This window comes from Oryx dammah, unplaced genomic scaffold (genome assembly GCF_014754425.2).
Source record: "Oryx dammah isolate SB20612 unplaced genomic scaffold, SCBI_Odam_1.1 HiC_scaffold_5, whole genome shotgun sequence".
NCBI lineage: Eukaryota > Metazoa > Chordata > Mammalia > Artiodactyla > Bovidae > Oryx > Oryx dammah.
In genome coordinates, this window is record NW_024070189.1 from 82,582,180 (window position 1) to 82,603,708 (window position 21,529).

The window sequence follows — 21,529 nt, forward strand, 5'->3', positions numbered from 1 at the left end:
GTCTTCATTTTGCCATTGTATGGCCCTTTATGTTCCTAAACAATGTATGGAGTACAAAACTTTGCTCTCTGTTTTCATATGGTCTTTTGGAAAGATCAGGACTGATTGTAGTGTCTCTACAGGAGAAGACGTAGAGGTTTGTAGAGGTGTAGTGTTATGCTCACTGGTAAAGAATCTACCTGCAATGCAGGAGACATAGGAGACCTGGGTTTGATCCCTGGGTCGGAAAGATCCCCTGGTGAAGGAAATAGCTACCTACTCCAGTATTCTTGCCTAGAGAAGTCCATGGACAGAGGAGCCTGGCAGGCTACAATCCATGGGGTCGAAAAGAGTCAGACATGACTGTGGGACTATCACATCACATATCACACACATATGTCCATGATTCAAACCCAGGTTTTCTAACTTTCAAGTTTTCTCTATTCTATCAATTCTCTTCTGCCAGTAAATACATTAAAATGTTGCAGAATTTCCCTGTTTAGGGAAAGGGAAATATTTCTTTTTGTTTGTTTTGTCTGTTTCAATAGCAGTCATGTTTTCCATTGAATAATGAGTGATTTTCTGTTTCCTGACTCCTTTTTGGAATTCAGTCTCAGACACTCTGGGGTATTATGACACTGTCTCTAGTTAGGTACATACCACTTTCCATTACAGTATTCTAGATAAGGCTGTCTGCTGCAGAGGTTTTGAGAGAAGTTAGTCATCTCCTCAGCTCCTGCTGTAGGCAGCTAGAGGATCCCACTGGAGGAGGGCAGAAGGCTCTACACGGAAGGATGGCTCATAAAACCCATAGAATAATAGAGTGCTAGCAGTGAGAGCTTATATTCATTGAGTCAGCCATCTCCTCTTTGTCAGTTCAGTTGCTCAGTCGTGTCTGATTCTTTGCGACCCCATGAACCGCAGCACACCAGGCCTCCCTGTCCATCACCAACTCCTGGAGTCCACCCAAACCCATGTCCATTGAGTCAGTGATGCCATCCAACCATCTCATCCTCTGTCGTCCCCTTCTCCTCCCACCCTCAATCTTTCCCAGCATCAGGGTCTTTTCAAATGAGTCAGCTCTTCACATCAGGTGGCCAAAATATTGGGGTTTCAGCTTCAGCTCTTCTTTGTGGGCCATCATTTTCCTTCACAGTAGTCCCATGTATTAACAGTACCGTTTCTGTCCCATTGGAGGGTAAAAGTAAGGTAGGTTGCTCAAGGTGAGCTGACAAGTTAGGAGAGCTAGGATATGAATCTAGTCCCTGTAGCAGCATTTTTACTTATTAGATGGGGAAGCTGAGATCTGGATAAGCTCTGTGGCTCTTGGCAACACAACTGGTTAATATAGCAAGGCTGAAGCTAGGCCACATGGTCCTGGAAATTCTAGAGTCACTCCTCTTACAAGATGTTAGAAAGTCTCATCGCTGTGTTATTGGCGCGTGGGAGAGCAGGCCTGTGTGTAGACTGACTTGGTTTCCCTTCTCTTCCCAGATCTGGGCTGCGAATGCCGGTGTCACAGCCAGTCCTCCCACCGACCTCATCTGGAAGAACCAGAACTCTTGGGGCACTGGCGAAGATGTGAAGGTTATATTGAAAAATTCTCAGGGAGAAGTACGTGTCGGTTCCACCAAAGTGTCATTTTTTTTTTTTAATTGAAGCATAATTGATTTATAGTGTTGTGTTAATTACTGCTGTACAACCAAGTGATTCAGTTATACATATATGTATATTTTTAAGAAATATTCTTTTCCATTATGGTTTATCATAAGATATTGAATGTATTATTTCTCTGTGCTATTATAAAGTAGGGCCTTGTTTATCCTTTCAATATGTAAAAGTGTACTTCTGCTAACCCCAACCTCCCAGTCCATCCCTCCTCCAACCCCCTCCCCCTTGGCAACCAAAAGTCTGTTATTTGTGTCCCCACCGCGGCATCAGTTTCATTTGAGAGTTCATCGTGCAAGTGTGATTTCTTTTCAAGGATGAAATCAAATGTGAAGTAACTGATTGCTTAAATCAGACCAAGGCTGCTGAGTCAGTCAAAGTAAAGCTAACTGCAGGTTTTAGATTTTAGGAATGAAATATGAGTCTGTCGTAGTTTTGATTGTTAGCACAGATTCCAGAATTCAGTCTGTGTTCAGTTTCTGTCTCCACTGCCCAGTGACCTTGTGACTTTAGGTGAGTTCCTTCAGCTCTCTTAGTTTTATCATTTTAAAGTGAAGATGGTAATAACAAAGTAATTACTATAATATACTAAGAGTAATATAAATGAAACAGTCCTTGGGAAGTGCCCAGAATAGTATCTGGCCTCTGGTAAATGCTTATATTATTAACCTTGTTACTAGCATTCAGCATGCTTGTGAAACTGAGTTTCAAGGTTGAGGAGTGTACCTTTGCTTGATGTGTATGTTTTCAACATATCAGTCATAGAATTCTTGTCAAAGAACCTAACCTACCCCTACTGTCACATAAAGACACCCCCAAGCTCCCCCAGCCACACACATATACTAAGAGATCAAAGTGTCTGCAAAGGAAGGCATGGTTACAGGTCAGGAGTTCCTTCTCTGCTCCCATAGTGCCAGGTTACAGACCTTGCCTTGCTTATCAGGTTGTCTTGTCTCACTAGAGTAATAAGCACACAAGGACAAGGACCTGTTCTGAGTTTTCCTGGCACATATTCAGAAAGAATTTACTAGATAAAATTTTAGAAAAATCAAACATAGACCTTCACTTAAGTACAGAGAAATAGTTATTAACTGGATTCATGATGGGTTCTGAGGTGTTTGCATATGAGGCGCCTTATGCCCAGCCATCGTCCCACCCATCCTTCACTGTAAACATCTGCTGGTGTTTAGCCCTCTCTTCATATGGAGCTCACTGTCTGCTGAAAGAAGAATGCCCTTGATCTCAGACTGAGGCTGAAAATGAAAGGGCCTCTGATTTTTCTTCACTGTAGACCTCAGTACAGTTCACCTCCAAATACCTCCTAGGTTCTCAGGGTTGGAGGGTGTTTAAAAATGCCTTCAGTAATTGACAGACTTCAAGGAACAGAATCTTCCTCCTCTTTGCAGCGTGGAGCCCTGCTTACTTCTTGCCTTCAGCACTTTGGAACTCTTCCCAGCTGTAGCTGGTGCTGCCTGAGTGCTGAAATTATTGCAGCTCCTAAATTGGTAGTTTCTCCAAGGTCTGAAACTGGCAGAGTACATGTTTTTCAAAATGTTATGAGTGGCGATTCACCCAGATTGAAAAGTGCTGTTATAAGGGGCCATGGTAGATGAAATAGGTTTTTATGAGCCATGGCATCTAGTCCCATCTTTTTTGTGTGTGAAAACATGTTCCAACTTAGAAACGATCTTATGAAGATAATTTGGGATGCAGGAGGTTTAAAAGCCCACAGAAGAGGTTCAAGGACAAGTGAACAAAGTAGATACCATGACATGGGATATGTCTAGAGGTAGTGTTACTGATGATGTATCAATATAGCTGACTTGAGCTTAGGTTTCCCTTCATAATTCAAACCACTGAATATTAGATTGTTGAGTTTGTTTGCCTGTTCTTTTAACAAACTTCTGTCTTCTGCTTGCTAGACTCTGTAAAGTGACTTCTGTCAGAAATGAGCAAAGTATTATGAATACGGTTCTTATTTCTGTGATTGTCAGACAAGTACTTTTGGCATTTATATATTTCACTCTGTAAGGCCATGTTCATTAGTAGGTTCCAGACTGTATTTATCATAACTCATAATTACCACCTGTAAAGACCATTTTTCTATAAGATTGTAGGTAACTGACTTATTGAGTCAACTTACTTTTTCAATGCATGTTTTCTTGCTGAGGCATTGGAGATATCAGGAAACCCAATTAAAATGGCTTTAAAGTAATGGGGATACGTGAGCTCACAATACCAACAATCCAGGGAGAGCGGACTTGATCCATTGGCTCACTCAGCGTCCCCAGGGATCTTTCTGCCCTCTGTTTCCTGGGATCTTTCTGCCGTCTGTTTCCTGAGTGTCTCCCTCATGGATGCAAAATAGTTGCTGGCTGGAGGTGCCATCATTCCAGATTGGCTTCTTGTGGGCAGGAGCATGGTGCCCAGTCAGGTCCTCGCCTGGGCTTTGCTCTTGTTTTACCAGCCTGGGTCATGTGCCCATCTCTTAGCTAGTTCCTAGAGTTGGGAGGACATAATTTGAGCTTGAGCCCTCCTCCACCTCCACGGCTAGATCACACTCAACTCTGTGACACACGTCACATCACCATGTGAGAGAGGGCACCCAGGTAAAACTGTGCGTTCTTAATGAGAGATGAGTGGGGTGGAATGCTGGTGGGTTAAAAGCAGTGTCACCACAGAAAACGTGGATTATTATTATTATTTTTCTAATGAGGAAAATAATAAAGCCGTCTCTCTGTACCTCTAAAATATAGGTGTCCCTGAAACTTTAGTACATGTAGATACTACTTGTGTGTCCTGAGACACCATAGTTTAACAGGCAGCTCCTTCATCAATAAAAACCACCTTGACTTGTGGTAATTGCTGATTTCTGTGGTGTAAATACTCACACTGGTGATTTCAGGCTACCCACATGGCGTGACTGAGTGCAGAGCCAGAGAGATAGCATGTGAGCTAGCCCTGCTTCACTGCTGGGTAGATGGTGTACCTGTATGTACCCAGGGCTTTACCTGGACAGACCCATGACATGTTGATAGAGAAGCAAACCATCTATGTGTGCCTTCCAGATCACTGGTACGGTTCGGTGTCCTTCTAAGAGGAATTTTTTTGGTAAAGACATTTATCTTTAGTACCTTTTTGGGCCTAAACCTCCCAACAAGTATTGATTCTGAATTTGTTTTATTATTTTTTTATTTAAATCTGTAGGCATTTAGCTCACTTGTATTCCATACAGGCTTTCTGTATTAGATTAATTGGTTTTTAAATGTTGTCAAATGAAAAGTGCTTAACAGCAGGCTTAAATTAAAGGCAGTTATGCTGAAGTAATTCATAATTAATGAAGTTGGGCAAATTGCTATTTTCTAAGCTTCTCATTTGAGGCTCATAGTCTGGTGTTTTATCACAAGCTCTAAGAGCCAGTGTTTCCATATGGGATGTGTACATTGTCATGAGCTGCTAGAAGCTGAAATGTGAAAATTCTGTAACACTTTTTTTTTTTTTTAACTGTCTTTTGAAAAAAACAAACCTTCCTTCTTTCCTTCCAGCTGCGTTGGGACTTCATTGCTGCGTGTGGGTTTTCTCTAGTTGCGGCTTGCAGGGGCTACTCTAGTTGTGGTGCATGGGTTTCTCATTGCAGTGGCCCCTTTTGTTGCAGAGCATGGGTTCTAGGGCGCACAGACTCAGGGGCTGTGGTGCATGGGCTTAGTTGCCCCAAGGCCTGTGGAATCTTCCCAGACAAGGGATTGAACTTGTGTCCCCTGCACTGGCAGGCAGATTCTCAACTGATGGACAACCAGGAAGTCTGAGAATTCTGTAACCGATTTTGTTTGACTTTTCTTATTTTAAGATGACTTGAGGGAAGCTAGATACTCTGAAAACTTTTTGAGAGTCTTTTTTCTGTTTTGTGTGCCACCATACCTCAGTGTATATCTTAGTTCAAAGAGCTGTAACTGATCTAAGGATTCACATGCTTTTTTGTTAGTACTGATTTGGTTTAAGCAATCTGACACAGACTGATCTCACAGAATAGAAGTTTCTGGCTAATTGAGACTCAAAATGGTCCATCTTCCTTGGCCATGCAGCAAAAATCAAAAGTCTATGCAAAACATTACTGTGCTACCTCAGCTTCATTTATAAACAATATCCATGGATATACTTTAAATTGAAGTCTCATGTTTCTGACACTATTCTCTGATTTTCTTCCTTTGCCAGTTTAAACTAGTTGGGCCATGTTTAAGTTTCAGATAAGCTTTTACTCACATGACTTTAGCGTCTTCATCTGGACTTACCTTTCTTGAGTGGCCTTAAGAATACAATTACAGAATAAAATTAGAAGCTCTGTAGCACTCTAGGACACATTTACTTGCTGCTAGATCATCAGGTTAGCCTTGTGCTTAAACAAAAACACTGCTGCATTTGTGCAAGTCAGCATTCTCTACAGGAAAGTCATCTGTATTTGCGCCTACTTTCTGTTAGACCAGTGAATGACAAATCAATTTTTTGTGCAGAGTACATTGGGACTTCACTAGCGTGTTATGAATAAATACTGTTCCTGTGTCTTATTCCATTTCTTTTAAGAGGAACTAGTTGCTGAAGGGATGAAAGCTTGTCCTTTTCAGTCTCAGGAGGTCTTCTTGCTACCAGGATCCCTGAGAGCACAGCAGTTGGCCTCTGACTTCCATTTTATTCAGCATTTATTTAGTACCCCCTCTTTGCTAGGAACCACGATCTTTAAGCTGAATTCATGTTGAGTATTATAAAGAATTTAGTGTGCCAAATCATTTACAGAATTCTTAGTAACAGAATGGGATAAAAAGCAGTGGAAACTTCTCAGTGGGTATTTCAAATTGGATCCCAGTAGCTTCCCTGCAAGGAATATTGAAGATCTAAGAACTGCTACTAATTATGCAAAAATTCCTGTTTAGTAGTTGAAGTACTGATGAACCACTTAAAAAAAAAGTCCCTGATGTAGGAATGCAGTTTCTTAAATTTATGCAAAGAAGGGATGTCCTCCCACAGACTTTGTGGTTTTGAGTATAGTGTTTTAACTTAAAATCAAACTCTTGTTTAGGAGGTTGCTCAGAGAAGTACAGTCTTCAAAACAACCATACCTGAAGAGGAAGAGGAGGAGGAAGAAGCAGCCGAAGTGGCTGTCGAAGAGGAACTTTTTCACCAGCAGGTATTAACTTCAATATAGTTCTTTTTAAATTTTATTAACGTAGTTACATGAAGACCAAAAACCAGTAGTGGGGCTTGATTTTTTTTTTCCTTTTCCCCTATTACTTGATGGACCAAATCGGTGATCTACCAAGTGGGGTTTGTTTTTCCTGAGGGGATATTCAAGATACAGTACGTTTGAGTACTGGAAGAAAATGTTAGTGCTTCTTTTTAAAAAATTATTTCTCATATTGAATTTCAGTTTTGTCTTTTGTTTTATAATGTATGTAGGACATGTATGCCACATAAGTATATATGGATTGGAATGCATGCTCAGAATTATTTATTAAAGGGTTCTTTGAGTTTAGATGACTAAGTTAGAGTAGGTATCTACATATAAACTTTAAAAAAGAGTAATATTCAATTTCAATGTGAAGCAAAATTCTTGCTGTCTTAAGTTTTTAATCATTTAATTGCAAGCTAGATTTTAGCTGATGCTTGGACTTTTGAGAGCCCTTGAAATAAGGGAACTCCAAATTTGATTTTAATTCATTAAATTGGAATTATTAATAAGTAATAAGCCTTCAGTTTATATTCTCAAGCTGTTCAAGTCTGATCATTAATCAAAATTCCTACTCTTATCCTTATAAGACTTCATCACCATGTCTCTAGATTTATAAATCTGTTCATTTGCCTTAATTAGCCCCAGTCCTGCTCCAAATAAACATCCTCTTATGTATTCAGCCTCCAGAATCAGGAGTTAGGAGCTCGCTCTCTAAAGTGAGAACCACTTGAGGTAGGCTACGGTAGGATGGATTTTGGCCTGGATACTTCCTCATACATTTTGGAGGAATATTTAGCACATTATTGCCCTGGGGGTCTGGAGGTTGTGGAACTAAGGTGTATATATAGTATTAATAATTTCTGGTGAGTAATGCGTTAAGAACAGGTATTTTAAACTTGGCTTAAACAAGAAACAGACACGACATCCATTTCCTGCCCTTATGGGAAGCATTATAATGACTGGTAGTAGAATAATATAAGAGACTAGGGGTTCAGAGCTTGCGTTATAGCAGGTCAAATGCTGGAGAAGGCTCTTTAAGCCACCAGAACAGTTGAGAAGATCTCTGGAAAATAGGTTCTGTCCAGTATTTTGAAGGATAGGCAGTTATTTGAGTGTTAAAAGTCAGACAGTGGTGTTCTGGGCTTCCCTGGTGACTCAGACAGTAAAGACTCTACCTCGACATGTAGGAGACCCGGCTGTGATCCCTGGCTCAGGAAGCTCTCCTGGAGAAGGGAGTGGCAGCCCATTCCAGTATTCTTGCCTGGAGAATTCCCTGGACGGAGGAACCTGATGAGTTACAGTCAGTGGGGTCAGAAAGAGTCAGACACGACTGAGTGACTTAACACACGCACATAGTGGTGTTCTATGGGTGTTTAGATTATCTGTTGTTGCTACATTAAGAAACCATCTTAACTCAGTGGGTTAAAACAGTGATTTCTTAATTCCTCTGACTGGGCTTAACTGGGCATTTTTTTGATTCACACAATGGAGAGTGAAGTGAGTCATGCAGTTGCATTCAGCTGGAAGCTTGGCTGGGACTGGAATGTTCTTCATGTCTCTTTCCATGCAGTTTCTCATCATTTGGTGGTTTAATCCAGCCTTCTTTGCAACATGAACATGGCAGCTGGTTTCCAACAAAGTGAAAACAGAGAGCACTAGATTTCTTAAAAGCCCATATTCTCTTAGTCAAAGTAAGTCATAGGCCAGCTCCAATTCTGGGGTGGGGTGGGGGGCCAGTAAATCCTGGGTATCTCATAATGAGAGGAATGGCAGTGAATTTATGAGGATTTTTAATTCATCACAGGGGACATGTCGACTTGAGCACCAGGTATATCTGTCCATCCAGGTTTGTTGTAGGTTGTGTGAGCATGAGAGAAACGAAATGGCAAGGTTGGTGTTAAAGTGACGTAGTTAGGAATGCCTAAGGAAGTGGCTTATGCACACTTGGGAGCAAAGGAGAATTTGAGACAGCATCAGAGGGAGACTACAGACACACTGAGGGACTATACAAATAGAGAATCATTAAGGCATAGTGACTGAACTAGAGGGCAAGAAGGAAAAATAAATCAAAGATGTGCAAGGTTTTTTAGCTTCTGTGATGAGAAGAAATAATGGTATCGAGGTTCAAAAGAAGGAAGATGAAAAGACGGATCAGCTATTTTGACTTCACATTAGAGAAAGAGTCCAGTGGCCTTTTGAGTTGATTTGAAGTCTTTTTGTTTGACCTTTAAGAAACCAGTTTCTGTTTAGTCAAGTGGTGAGTCACAGTCATCTTGTGAGATTTTAAGGAATTGGTGAGTGAGAAAGAAATGGGTAGATGGAGCCATTTTGACTTCTCATTTGAACATCAACCCAGTGCACATGCTTCAGGATATGAAAGCTGAGGATCCAGCCAGCTGTATTCTCTGTGTTCAGAAATCCTGTCCACTGATTTCTTGCTTACTAAGTTACAAAAAGATGTTATTGAACAGTGGTTTTCAGCTTCAGCTGCATATTAGAACTACTTAGGGAACTTTAAAATGACTTATAAATAGATACTCTTCCCCAGGTAAGTGAGAATTTCTCATTTAATCTAGAGGCCTAGATCAGCTTTTTTTTTTTTTTTTTAAAGCTCCTCAGGATTTGTACATGCAGCTAGAGTTGAGAATCAGTGTTTTGAGTTTGTTTCATCATCCTAGGGGGCAGTCCATAAGAGAAGGTTAGAAAGGGTGAGAAGTAGTAAATAATAAAGGTCCATTTGGAGGTAAGTGATAATGAATTTGTAGTATCTCCTCCTTATTTTAAAATGCTGTGATCCATTGTCTTAGCGCTAAGAGTTTTCTTTCTGTTTTCCTCATCAGGGAGCCCCAAGAGGTTCCAACAGAAGCTGTGCAATTATGTAAACTTCTCAAGTCAACTGTCTTCCTCAGAATAAAGAAGTATGGTAATCCTTACCTACATGCAGTGCAGAGCCTTCTCAGAAGCACAGAATATTTTTATATTCCTTTATGTGAATTTTTAAGCTGCGAATCTGATGGCCTTAATTTCCTTTTTTGACACTGAAAGTTTTATAAAAGAAATCATATCCATACACTTTGTTGCAAGATGTGAATTATTGACACTGAATTAACTGTACTGTTTGGAAAGGGTCCCTCAAATTTTTTGACATTTTTTTGTATGTGTGGTTTTTTTTTTTTTTTAGTTCTTAGGAGGCAGAGGGGGAGGGTAAATAAACCACTGTGTGTCTGGGTTTAATTTGAAGATTGCTCCATCTAGATTAGCAATCTGCTCTTGATTATCCTCTGCTATATATAACGGTGCTGTGAGGGAGGGGAAAGGCATTTTTCAATATATCAAACTTTTGTACTGAATTTTTTTGTAATAAACAATCAAGGCTACAAAAATTTTTTTTAACTAGAAAAGAGAAATTTTGTAAGAAGGCAATATAACCTAATCATCATGTAAGCACTCTGGATGAAGGATTCCACAAAACTTTGTTTTATGGTTAACTTCTTCTCTTAGATTCTTAATTCGCAAGGGGAATGGGGGGAGGGGGAGGAGAGGGAAGGGAAGGGTTTCTCCTAAAATGCATTAGTTGTGTTTTTTAAGATAGTGTAACTTGCTTAAATTTCTTACGTGACATTAACAATAAAAGGCTGTTTTAATATTAATCTGCTGTCTGTTTTAACTTTAAAAACATTTTGAGGGGAGAAAATTGTTTCAGTTGTGCTCTTGATAAAAATAATTTGGCTTCTTGTTTGAACTAGGTTTTTCTTTAAGGCCCTGACAATGGGAAGATAAACACACAGACTCTTTTGGGGCCTCCCCTGTTTTCAGTACCCTGCTGTCATTAATAATAGCACTTATAATAAAAATAATAGCTAATTTTTTTGGAGCCCAGTTATCATTTATATTTTTTAGCTTATTAACAGTAAGACCTTTTAAAATCTCTTTAAGAAAGCCATGTAGGAATGTAGGGACTGTGGGAGAAATTGGGGAAGATATTCCTTTTAAAGGAAAAAGGTGGAGATAATATTTCTAGAATCTAGTTTTACTGTCTTAAAATATGGAAGAAATACTCAGCAGTGGCCACAGGACTGGAAAAGGTCAGTTTTCATTCCAATCCCAAAGAAGGGTAATGCCAAAGAATGTTCAAAATATCACACAATTGCACTCATTTCACATGCTAGCAAGGTAATACTCAAAATCCTCCAATCTAGGCTTCAACAGTACATGAACCAAGAACTTCCAGATGTATAAGCTGGATTTAGAAAAAACGGGAATCAGAGACCAAATTGCCAGCATCCATTGGATCATAGAAAAAGCTAGAGAATTCTAGAAATATATCTGCTTCGTTGACAATGCTAAAGCCTTTGACTGTGTGGATCACAACAAACTGGAAAATTCTGAAAGAGATGGAAATATCAGACCACCTTACCTGCCTCCTGAGAAACCCGTATGCAGGTCAAGAAGCAACAGTTAGACCTGGATGTGGAACAACAGACTGGTTCAAAATTGGGAAAGGAGTACATGAAGGCCGTATATTGTCACCCTGTTTATTAAACTTATATGCAGAGGACCTCATGCAAAATGCCAGGCTGGAGGAATCACAGGCTGGAATCAAGATTGCTGGGAGAAATATCCATAACCTTAGATACACAGATGACATGCCACCCTTGTTGCAGAAAGCAAACAGGAACTAAAGAACCTCTTGATGAAGGTCAAAGAGGAGAGTGAAAACGGTGGCTTAAAATTCAACATTCAAAAAATGAAGATCATGGCATCCGGTCCCATCAATTCATGACAAATAGAAGGGGAAACAATGGAAACAGTGAAAGACTTTTATTTTCTTGCGCTCCGAAATCACTGTGGATGGTGACTCAGCCATGAAATTAAAAGATGCTTGCTCCTTAGAAGAGCTATGACAAACCTAGATAGCATATTAAAAAGCAGAGACATTACTTTGCTGACAAAGGTCCATCTAGGCAAAGCTATGATTTTTCCAGTAGTTATTTATGTATATGAAAATTGGACCATAAAGAAGGCTGAGTGCTAAAGAATTGATGCTTTTGAACTGTGGTGTTGGAGAAGACTCTTGAGAGTCCCTTGGACTGCATGGAGATCAAATCAGTCAATCCTTAAGGAAATCAACCCTGAATATTCATTGGAAGGACTGATGCTGAACTGAAGCTCCAATACTTTGGCCACCTGATGTGAAGAGCTGACTCATTGGGAAAGACCCTGATGCTAAGAAAGATTTAAGGCAGGAGGAGAAGGGGTCTACAGAGAATGAGACGGTTGGATGGTATCACCAACTCAATGGACATGAGTTGAGCAAGCTCTGGGAGATGGTGAAGGACAGGGAGGCCTGGACTACTACAACGAGGTCGAAAAGAGTTGGGCACTCCTGAGTGACTGAACAACACTGATTAAAATACGTACGGTATGAATGATAGAAAATGCAGGGAGGTGTGTGCTGTGTGAGGTAGTTCTATATAGTGATAACTAGGGTGTCATTTGTTATACATTTGGGGGATTTTTATCTTGTGATTGCTTTAGCTCAGTGAGTTCGTCTTGTAGAAAGAATATCCAAATTTTCCCTAGACTGAGCTAATGATAACGATTCAGAAGCTAATCCAGAGTCAGTGTTTGCCTTTCTCTTAAAATATTCCTGCAGTAAGCTGTGCAAAGATTAGCAGCTTACACTTGAAAATAACTCACGAAGTCTCAGAATTTCTGTGCTCTGCAGATTTACTGTGTACTCTGGTGCTGTCGCAGACACAAGATAAATGCTGGGTTAGAAATCCTGTCTGGTGAAGCAGATAAAATGGTAACTTTTCCGCACAGATTTGTCTTCAGAATGAGAACGGCAGTGCTGTGTGTGGCCCAACTTGGTTGTGAAAAGTGTTGCCACAAGATGGGGTTCTCGTCATCAGGATCCAATCTAGGTACTCTACTGCTGGATGAATTAGGTTATAGAAATCACTTTAATAGGCATTAAGAAGGGCAGTTTTAATACAGAGGAGTATTATATATACTCATGAAATATAGACTGAAAATCCAGGACTCAATACATAGTTGGGTGCCACTGAATATGTGGCAGGAGACTTTGGAGTCTGTTTAAGCTGACAGACTTAGTTCCACTGCATGAAGGAGCAGCATGGATATGATTTTATGGGGTACCACCAGAGGAGAATGATGAAGATCAAACTTTCGAACCCCTGAAGCAGAGTTTTCTGAACGTGAGGTGCACCTACGGCTGTTCCCAGGGAGCATCATGGGGACAGAGACTCAGAGGCTGCCTGTGTGTAGTAGATGCGTCTTGGCATCAGTGGAGGCTGCTGCTGCTGCTGCTACTAAGTCACTTCAGTCGTGTCCGACTCTGTGCGACCCCATAGATGGCAGCCCACCAGGCTCCGCCGTCCCTGGGATTCTCTAGGCAAGAACACTGGAGTGGGTTGCCATTTCCTTCTCCAATGCATAAAAGTGAAATGTGAAAGTGAAGTTGCTCAGTGTCCGACTCTTCGCAACCCCATGGACGGCAGCCCACCAGGCTCTCCCGTCCCTGGGATTCTCCAGGCAAGACTGGAGTGGGTTGCCATTTCCTTCTCTAATGCATGAAAGTGAAAAATGAAAGTGAAGTCCCTCAGTCGTGTCCGACTCTTCGCAACCCCATGGACTGCGGCCTACCACGCTCCTCCACCCATGGGATTTTCCAGGCAAGAGTACTGGAGTGGGGTGCCATCGCCTTCTCCATCAGTGGAGGTTAGGGCTGCATGACTGAACTGTTTCATAATGAGTGTGGAGTTTCCCCCTTTCATCTTGTCTTCAGTGGTCTGGTTTCACTATTATGTTTAGATACAGATTTTATTTTCCTCTCCTCAGGGTTTTTGACCAAGAAAATTCTGGATGCTCATATTTCGTTGAGTATCAGCTCATCCCCTTTTGCTGTTCTTCCTTTGGGGATTTCTTTCAGGCTTACACTGAACCTATCCTTTTCCAGGTTTTAGGATTTTTTTGTGCGGTAGTCTCAGTAACTTGGTATATGCCTCACTAATTATGTTCACAGCCTTGTCTAATCTGTTTATCCCACTTGTAGCTTCTAGTTTCCTCAACTATACTTTTCATTTCTGAAATTGTGTTTGATGATATTTTTTCATATTTGCCTGTTCCTTATTCAGTTTTTTAAACTATAGTTTTCTTCCTTTGAAAAGGTCATTTTAATCATACTTATTTTATAGTCTCTATATTCTTGAGTTCTTGGCAGGGCTCATTTTTTTTTTCCTCAGCTACCGAAAAATGAATGGTGATTTATTTCCTCTTGGGGTTTTTAGGATTACGAACTTATCTTCAGCAAGGGCTGTTCATTTTGTGAGTGGGTCCCTGTCCCAGCGTTTTGCTACAGAATAGTTTGGAAGTTTCCCGTGTGTCTCCTTGGTGATGAGACGCTATAGTGGTTTGGACCTTCATTGCTGCTTTCTCCCCTTGTGGTAGTGAAGATCCACCTCCAGGACGCTGCTGTGGGGTGTTCTCTGTTTCTCACAGGTGACTTCCACATGCAGTCACCCAGCCTCAGCAGGAGGTGGCTCTTGCTCTGGGCTGGCAGGTGGTGTTCTGGTCGCCTGTGTTGAGGGCTGCACGGCACAGTTATGTGCTTTGTGCAGCAGGCCCTCTTCCATAAATGGACTTAAAGACATGTTTCACGTCTGAGTCTCTAGTCCCTGAGGCTTCTTCCGATCGAGTTCTTTGTTCCCTTATACTTGGACATTTCTTGTTTTTTTAGACTTGTCCCTGTATTAAAACAAAAATTAGTTCTATGTTATCAGTTTTATAGTGGAAAGAAGGGGTCATCTTTATCATTTCATTCCACCATCATACATACATACAAATAAATGCACTTTATTTGTATGTGTGTATATTTTGAAGAGATACAGTTACGCTAAATCATGTTCTTTTGAGTTCTAGTTTCTTACCCATTATCCCTTTTACCGAATCATAAATTGCCGATTTGAATGCCTCTTCTTTTCCTGGCCACATGTTTAAACCAAAGTCAGAAATTGAAAAGATTCTTGAATCCTTGCTTCTGGATCACTGGCTTCTCAACAAAGCACAGATCTTCTTAGTTCCACTGCATGAAGGAGCAGCATGGATATGATTTTATGGGGTACCACCAGAGGAGAAGGATGAAGATCAAACTTTTGAACCTCTGAAGCAGAGTTCTGGAATTTCCATGATACTTACCTGGCAAAACCCAGAATTCTGAACTTGAGACTGACTCCATTCCTCCCTACCAAAAAAAGGCACCGAAAGAGGTAGCATTTAGCCTTCAATGTTTTTGTCTTCCTTACTAAAACGGCATTCAGAATCAAGTTGATGGGAATGAGTAAAATAGGCAAAATACATGTAAAGCTCACAGAGGTCATATTTGAAGTTGGAGGGAGGGAGCTCCCTCCAGTGTCAAGAGGGAGCTTGACTAACGTGTTGAATGGGAAAAATAGTAAACTGATGGAGCAGGACTGGGAGCCAATGCTGCTTTGCGGTTTGAAGGGTCAGAGCGCGGGCAGAGGGCAATCACTGAGGTCCCCCGCGAGCCAGTTTACCCTGGAGACATGCATCGACAGTGGGGAGTCACCTCACTCCCCACCTCCTAACCTCACTTCCACCATATGAATTTTTCCTTCTCTTTAACAGCGCAGTAAATCCTGTCTTCTGCTGATGTTTCTCAAGAGACAATGCACCTCGCAGCTTAAGGAGACAGCCTGTTCAGTAGCTTGATTACTTACAGTAATAAAACACATATTCAGGTGGATTAATTACGTGAGTACCCCAGCCCATGTACTTTAATAATTCTCTGCATTTTGTATGCCATTTTCTTAAATAGTGCTGTTGACTTCTTTGGTTTAAGATAGAGTCCTCACCTGCCTTTTAAGCCTTTTTTCATGACCCGCTTGACCCGTGACTCATGTGCCCTAATCCTCTTTGCCCCTAGCATCTGCCAGCCTTCTGATTTTCTCCACACATCCGGCCTGGGGCAGTTCCCCATACAACTGTAACAGTGTCTGATACCTTCCCTAGTCTTTGTTTTTCTTCCGTGCTTTGTGACTCCATCTGGGGAACTATTTTCAGACAGTCTGATTTGGTCTATTAAATAAGTTTGGGTATTTCCATAGCCATGACAAATTAGCCATGAGTGTAAGCTAAGCGTCCATTGTGTGACCACACCGGCGGGACACGTCTCAAGACAGCAGGTCTCACTGTGGCAGAAATAGGCTTCCTAGCTTAGTGGCCAAGAGTGAGCTTAGTGGCAATCTTAGATCATTGTCTTGTTTTCCAAACCCTGAGACCCAGGTACTCATTCCCTTCATCCTTTTCTCTTTTTGTTGAATGCTCACACAGCCAGGCAGCCTGCTCAGGGGCGTCACAGCAAATGTTGACTCACTTAAAGCTCACAGTGTCACTCTGGGCAAGTGATGTTACCCTTGTTTGAAGATGGGCAACTTGCCCAGCATGTGTCCATGCTCAGTTGGTCCAACTCTTTGTGATCCCATGGGCCATAACCCTCCAGGCTCCTCTGTTCATGGGATTTCTCAGGCAAGAATACTGGAGTGGCTCGCCATGCCTTCCTCCAGGGGATCTTCCTGACCCAGGAATGGACCCCTGCACTGACAGGCGGGTTCTTGACCACTGATGGTCTATTCACTGGTGGTCTATTCCCACCTGGGAAGCCCCAACTTGCCCAGAGGTTAAGTCATTTATTTATTCATTCATTCCTTCAATAACTGAATTAGCTTTGGCGATTTAGCTTTGCTGGGCATTGCCTAGCAAACACCTGGAATATCAAGATGAGAGATTCAGTGGTTTTCTTGGGAACTTAGTCTGATTGCCCAGGTCACATTTTTTTTTTTTTTTCCTTTGACCCTGCGGTTTGTGGGATCCTAATTCCCTGACCAGGGATTGAACCTGGACTCCTGCAGTGGAAGCGTGGCGGCCTAAACACTGGACTGCCAGAGCAATCCCCAGGCCACCATCTTTGATAGCTCTGCCTATTCCTTTGTCCCAGGCAGCTGTTGGAAAATAATGTACGTAGCTAGTATACCAGTGACAACGGTGCTGGTCACTGGCAGCAATGAATGGGAATAATCCCAACTGTCAGGTGACCCCCTAAGCCCTATTTTAAGTCTCTGGTGTTTCTGATGTTCTTCACATTAATGGAAGATATAATGGATATTATTTGCATGCTGCAGGTTAGGAAATGCTTTCATGTAGATTAGCTGATGCGTCTTAGGAGCCAGCGAGGGATTCTGCTTTCTTTCCAGAGCTCGAGCTTGTGCTCATTCCGTCTGCCTCACTCTGCACTGCATTCTACCCTGTAAGATGAGATGGCAAGCCACAGCCTGGGTGGACTGCCCTTTCCGGAGCTGTTTTAGGATGCATCTTCCCTGATATCAGGAAGCTGATTAATTGTTCTGGTTTAAAGTCTCCTGTGGGGTCAGCATCAGGTAAGCTAAGCAGAGTTGTTGGAGGGCTTGAAAGAGGCCTCAGTGAAGGCTGGGTCTCAGTGAAGCAAAATGTGAGTGTCCAATCTGGGAGTGGTTCAAAGTGGCCTAGAGAGTGGTCACGTATTCCCCACATCTTTGCAGGCAGTAAGGGCCTGGGAATGACAGGAATTACTGGAACTATGATTCAGCTCTGATTACAAAGGAGGTGTTTTTTTTTTTTTTTTTAATCATAGAGAACTAACTATTCTTCAAAACATTCCAAGTGTAGTCATGGGTTATGTCCCAAATTTGTACTTTCCCACATGGATATGCCTCCACAAGACAGGCTATATATAGAAGGAAAAACAGCATTGTTTCCGTCTTTGAACTTAGCTCTGTGAATGGGAAACCCTGGATAGGAGCAGTGTTAGTGACATTGTTGCTGTCCCTGAATGGTATGATCCTGACATTTCTGTTGCTCAGTTTCCTCATCTGTCAATTGAGACTTACAAAAAAAAAATTCTACTAGACTTCTGATGGTAGAATTATTTTAGAACACGTAGAATGATCATACAAATATGGTAGATCTAAATAAACACATAGGAATTTAAAGCTAATGACTACTTCAAAATTTTTGATGAGGAAATTTGGGAAGTAAGGTGAGACTCTGGTTTTGAAAGGTAGGTTGTTCGTTGTTCTTAGTACACATGAGTCTACCAGTGCAGATGCTGTTGGTTAGAGCTAACACTTGTTGAATGAATGGCTAAACAAGGAAAACCATTGAAATTACTGTTAGTGCCACATTTTATTCACTTTGTGAGTAAATATCAATTTCATCAAAGATTTATTCAGCATTTCCCAAGTGCCGTCCTGTGTTCTAGCACTGACAAATACTCAGTACAATGCTGAGTAAAAGGTAATCTTGTCCTGACCCTGAAGGAGCTTTACAGCTCAGTGTGGGCCTCAATCAGATAATCACACAAAGATGGAAAACCACAGCTCTAGTAAACATGCTTCTAAAAGGAAGGCACCCCACACAGTAGGTCTCCTGTAAGAGACCAGGGGCAGCTGGTCTCCCATAAGAGGAGTCAGGAAGGAGGCACTTGTGAACTCTGGTTTTAAACAACAGGGGTAAACGTGCCAACGTGGCCAGCCTGTCAGAGATTATCAAAAATGTCAAGGTGCCTCTGTGCTCAGGGTTCAAATGAGAAATGGAGAGGATTTCTGGAGCGTGTTTGGGAATCACTCCCCAGTTCTCCACAGAGACCCTATCTCTGAGGAAGCCTTTCGGCTGCTGCCAGTTGGCCACCCTTCTAGTGCTCTCCGAGCCTGGGGCCTGCACACAGCTGAAGCTGAGCTGTCTGCACGTGAATGCTGGTGCACTGACTTGTCTGTGTTTGATCCAGGGAACTGAGATGGCAGGATTCTTCTCGTCTTCAATCTGGTGGCTTTAGGTTGATTTCAAATTTTCATTTAAATAAATAATGCCAGCCTTCAGCTGGGAGAGGGGACGGCTGCGTCGCCAGGCAGAGCCTCCCTGGGATGCTAAAGCTGCAGGGGACAAACCAGAGGGACTGAGCCCTGCCTCCCTGCCTCGTTTGCTGGAAGGAGTAACTATGGGTATTTGGCAACTCTTTCCCAAACTGCATGATGAAGGTTGGGAAACACTGAATTATGAAATAGAGGAAGGCAGTTGGGGTGCTTTTGTCATCCTTGGCTCATGAATGCTAAGTTACAGTAATGAGCTTATCCCTGTGATGGTGTATCACAGGGTGCCGTGCTATTCTGTAGCAACTTTTTTTTTTTCAGTGTTTTATTATCAACAGACTCAGGATGTGTGAGCTGACCTGTGAATGACTCTGGATTGTTATAAGTGGGGAACAAGTGAGCGGCTCATGCATTCTGTCTCAGGGGAAAGTGAGGAAACTGACAGGATTCTGGAAGGTTGTTGTTTGAGGAGGCTTGTTCAATTCCAGGGAGAGAGGGGAGGAGCAAGAAACTTGAGCTTGTCTGCTGCTGCTGCTGCTGCTGCTAAATCGCTTCAGTAATGTCCGACTCTGTGCAGCCCCATAGACGGCAGCCCACCAGGCTCCCCCGTCCCTGGGATTCTCCAGGCAAGAACACTGGAGTGGGTTGCCATTTCCTTCTCCAATGCATGAAAGTGAAAAGGGAAAGTGAAGTCGCTCAGTCGTGTCCAACTCTTCACAACCCCATGGCCTGCAGCCTACCAGGCTCCTCCGTTCATGGGATTTTCCAGGCAAGAGTACTGGAGTGGGGTGCCATTGCTTCTCCGTGAGCTTGTCTACTCCCCATTAATTGACTTATACAGCAACTGTCCCCATCTGAAGGCTATTATGTAAGAGCTGCCGGGAGGTTGTGGGTAGGGAAGTGTCCTCCCCTCCTCTCACCCCCTGACCTGGGCAGGGCTTACGGCCACTTCTTTCCCATGTCTTCTTTGCAGGGTCCACTTTTGCTTCTTACACCTGCTGGCTCATTCTTTTTCCTCCTGTGATCACCCTGTTCCAGGTACTTCTTTCCTGAGTGGTGCTGAATTCAGGAGTGTGGGTGGGGAAGAAGGAGGAGGGGTTTCAGACGATGTCACCCTGAGACACTCTGATACTGACAGCAAAAAGAGTTGGCCTGTCCCAAGATTCTCTTAATGCTGTGTTTGTAATAGAGTGTTTTTTTTTTTTTTAAGGAATTCTGTTTTTATTTTTATTAATTTATTTTTCGTTGTGCCTCAAGGTGTGTGGGATCTCACTTCCCTGACCAAGGATTGAACCCATGCCCTCTGTGATAGCAACGTGGAGTTTTAACTGCTCTACCATGAAGGAATTCTCCAGGGTGTTTGTTTATTTATTTGGAGTATAGCTGATTTGCAATGTTATGTTAGTTTCAGGTATACAGCAAAGTGATTCAGTTAACACAAATATCCACTCTTTTTTAGGTTCTTTCCCCATATAGGTCATTACAAATTGTTGAGTAGAATTCTTTGTGCTAAAAAGTAGGCCCTTATTAGTTACCTATTTTGTATATAGTCATGTGTATATGTCAATCCCAATCTCCCAATTTATCCCCTGCCTTCCCCCTTGGTAACTGTAAGTTTGTTTTCCACATCTGTGACTATTTCTGTTTTGTAAATAAGTTCATTGGAACAATTTTGTTGTTATTGTTGTTAGATGCCACAAAGAAGTGATATCATAGGATATTTGTCTTTCTCTGTATGATGGGGTTTTTAATGTGCACCTTGCATGCATGTGTGGTCTATGGAGTGTGTACTTTCTGGTTCACAATTACTTTTAAATTGTTAAGTGAGTTCTTCTCTAGGAGAAGAACCCCATTTTTGATTCTTGGTCTAGGTGTTGTTAACTCATCTTGGACCCAAAGAGGGTTTGATTGACAAAGCTTTCTCCTCATTTTGCCCTTTGGGTGGCAAGTCTCTGTTATACCCTGGGACCCACCAGGCACATCCTCCTTGTCCCCAGTGGGGATAGATCAAACCACGAAGCAGTTGGTCTTGCCTTGTGTAACAGCGCTAAGAAAAATGACCAGGCTTGACCCTACAGCCTCTGATTCAGGCCCCGCCTTGGTTTCTGTGTTCTTGCGAAGCCTCTCCCTCCTACGGCACTGGCTTCAGCCCTCTCTCCCTCAGCTCCCTGTTCCCGGCAGAGTGGGGAGGCCTGTTAGAGAGTCTGTGTTAGGCAGCTGTGCCCTACTTTTTGTTTCTTTTTTTAAATAATTTTTTTTACAATGGAAAAGTTTAAACCTGTATAGAAGTGGAGAGAATAGTGTAATGAACCCCATGTACTCAGTTTCAATAATGATCTGCTTCTGGTCAGTCTTGTGTCTTTTATAGGCGTGTACTCTGCTCTGCTATCCAGTGGAATCTCAGATATTGCACAACTTCTCCATAAATCCTTCAGAATGTAGTGTGGAAAAATTCAAATGAACTTTTTGGCCAACACAGAGACAAGGGTTTATGCTTATATTTATAAACATAACCATCATTCTGTAGTAGTAGTAGTGAAGTCCCTCAGTCGTGTCTGACTCTTTGCAACTCCATGGACTGTAGCCCACCAGGCTCCTCAGTCCATGGAATTCTCCAGGCAAGAGTACTGGAGTGGGTTGCCATTTCCTTCTCCAATCATTCTGTAACCATATTTAAAACAATTCCTTAATATGATCAAATATCCACTGTTCAAAG

General features: G+C 42.0%; 1 protein-coding gene across 1 annotated transcript in view; it reads left to right on the forward strand.

The window, feature by feature from the left end:
* Nucleotides 1–10,518, forward strand: part of LMNB1 (lamin B1) — a 52,805-nt gene extending 42,287 nt beyond the window's left edge. The window contains exons 9-11 of the mRNA XM_040241745.1: nucleotides 1,474–1,593; nucleotides 6,719–6,826; nucleotides 9,709–10,518. Coding sequence (XP_040097679.1) covers nucleotides 1,474–1,593; nucleotides 6,719–6,826; nucleotides 9,709–9,750 — 270 coding nt within the window. The 3' untranslated portion in view covers nucleotides 9,751–10,518. The remainder of the gene's footprint in view (nucleotides 1–1,473; nucleotides 1,594–6,718; nucleotides 6,827–9,708) is intronic.
* The last annotated feature ends 11,011 nt before the right edge of the window (nucleotides 10,519–21,529 follow it).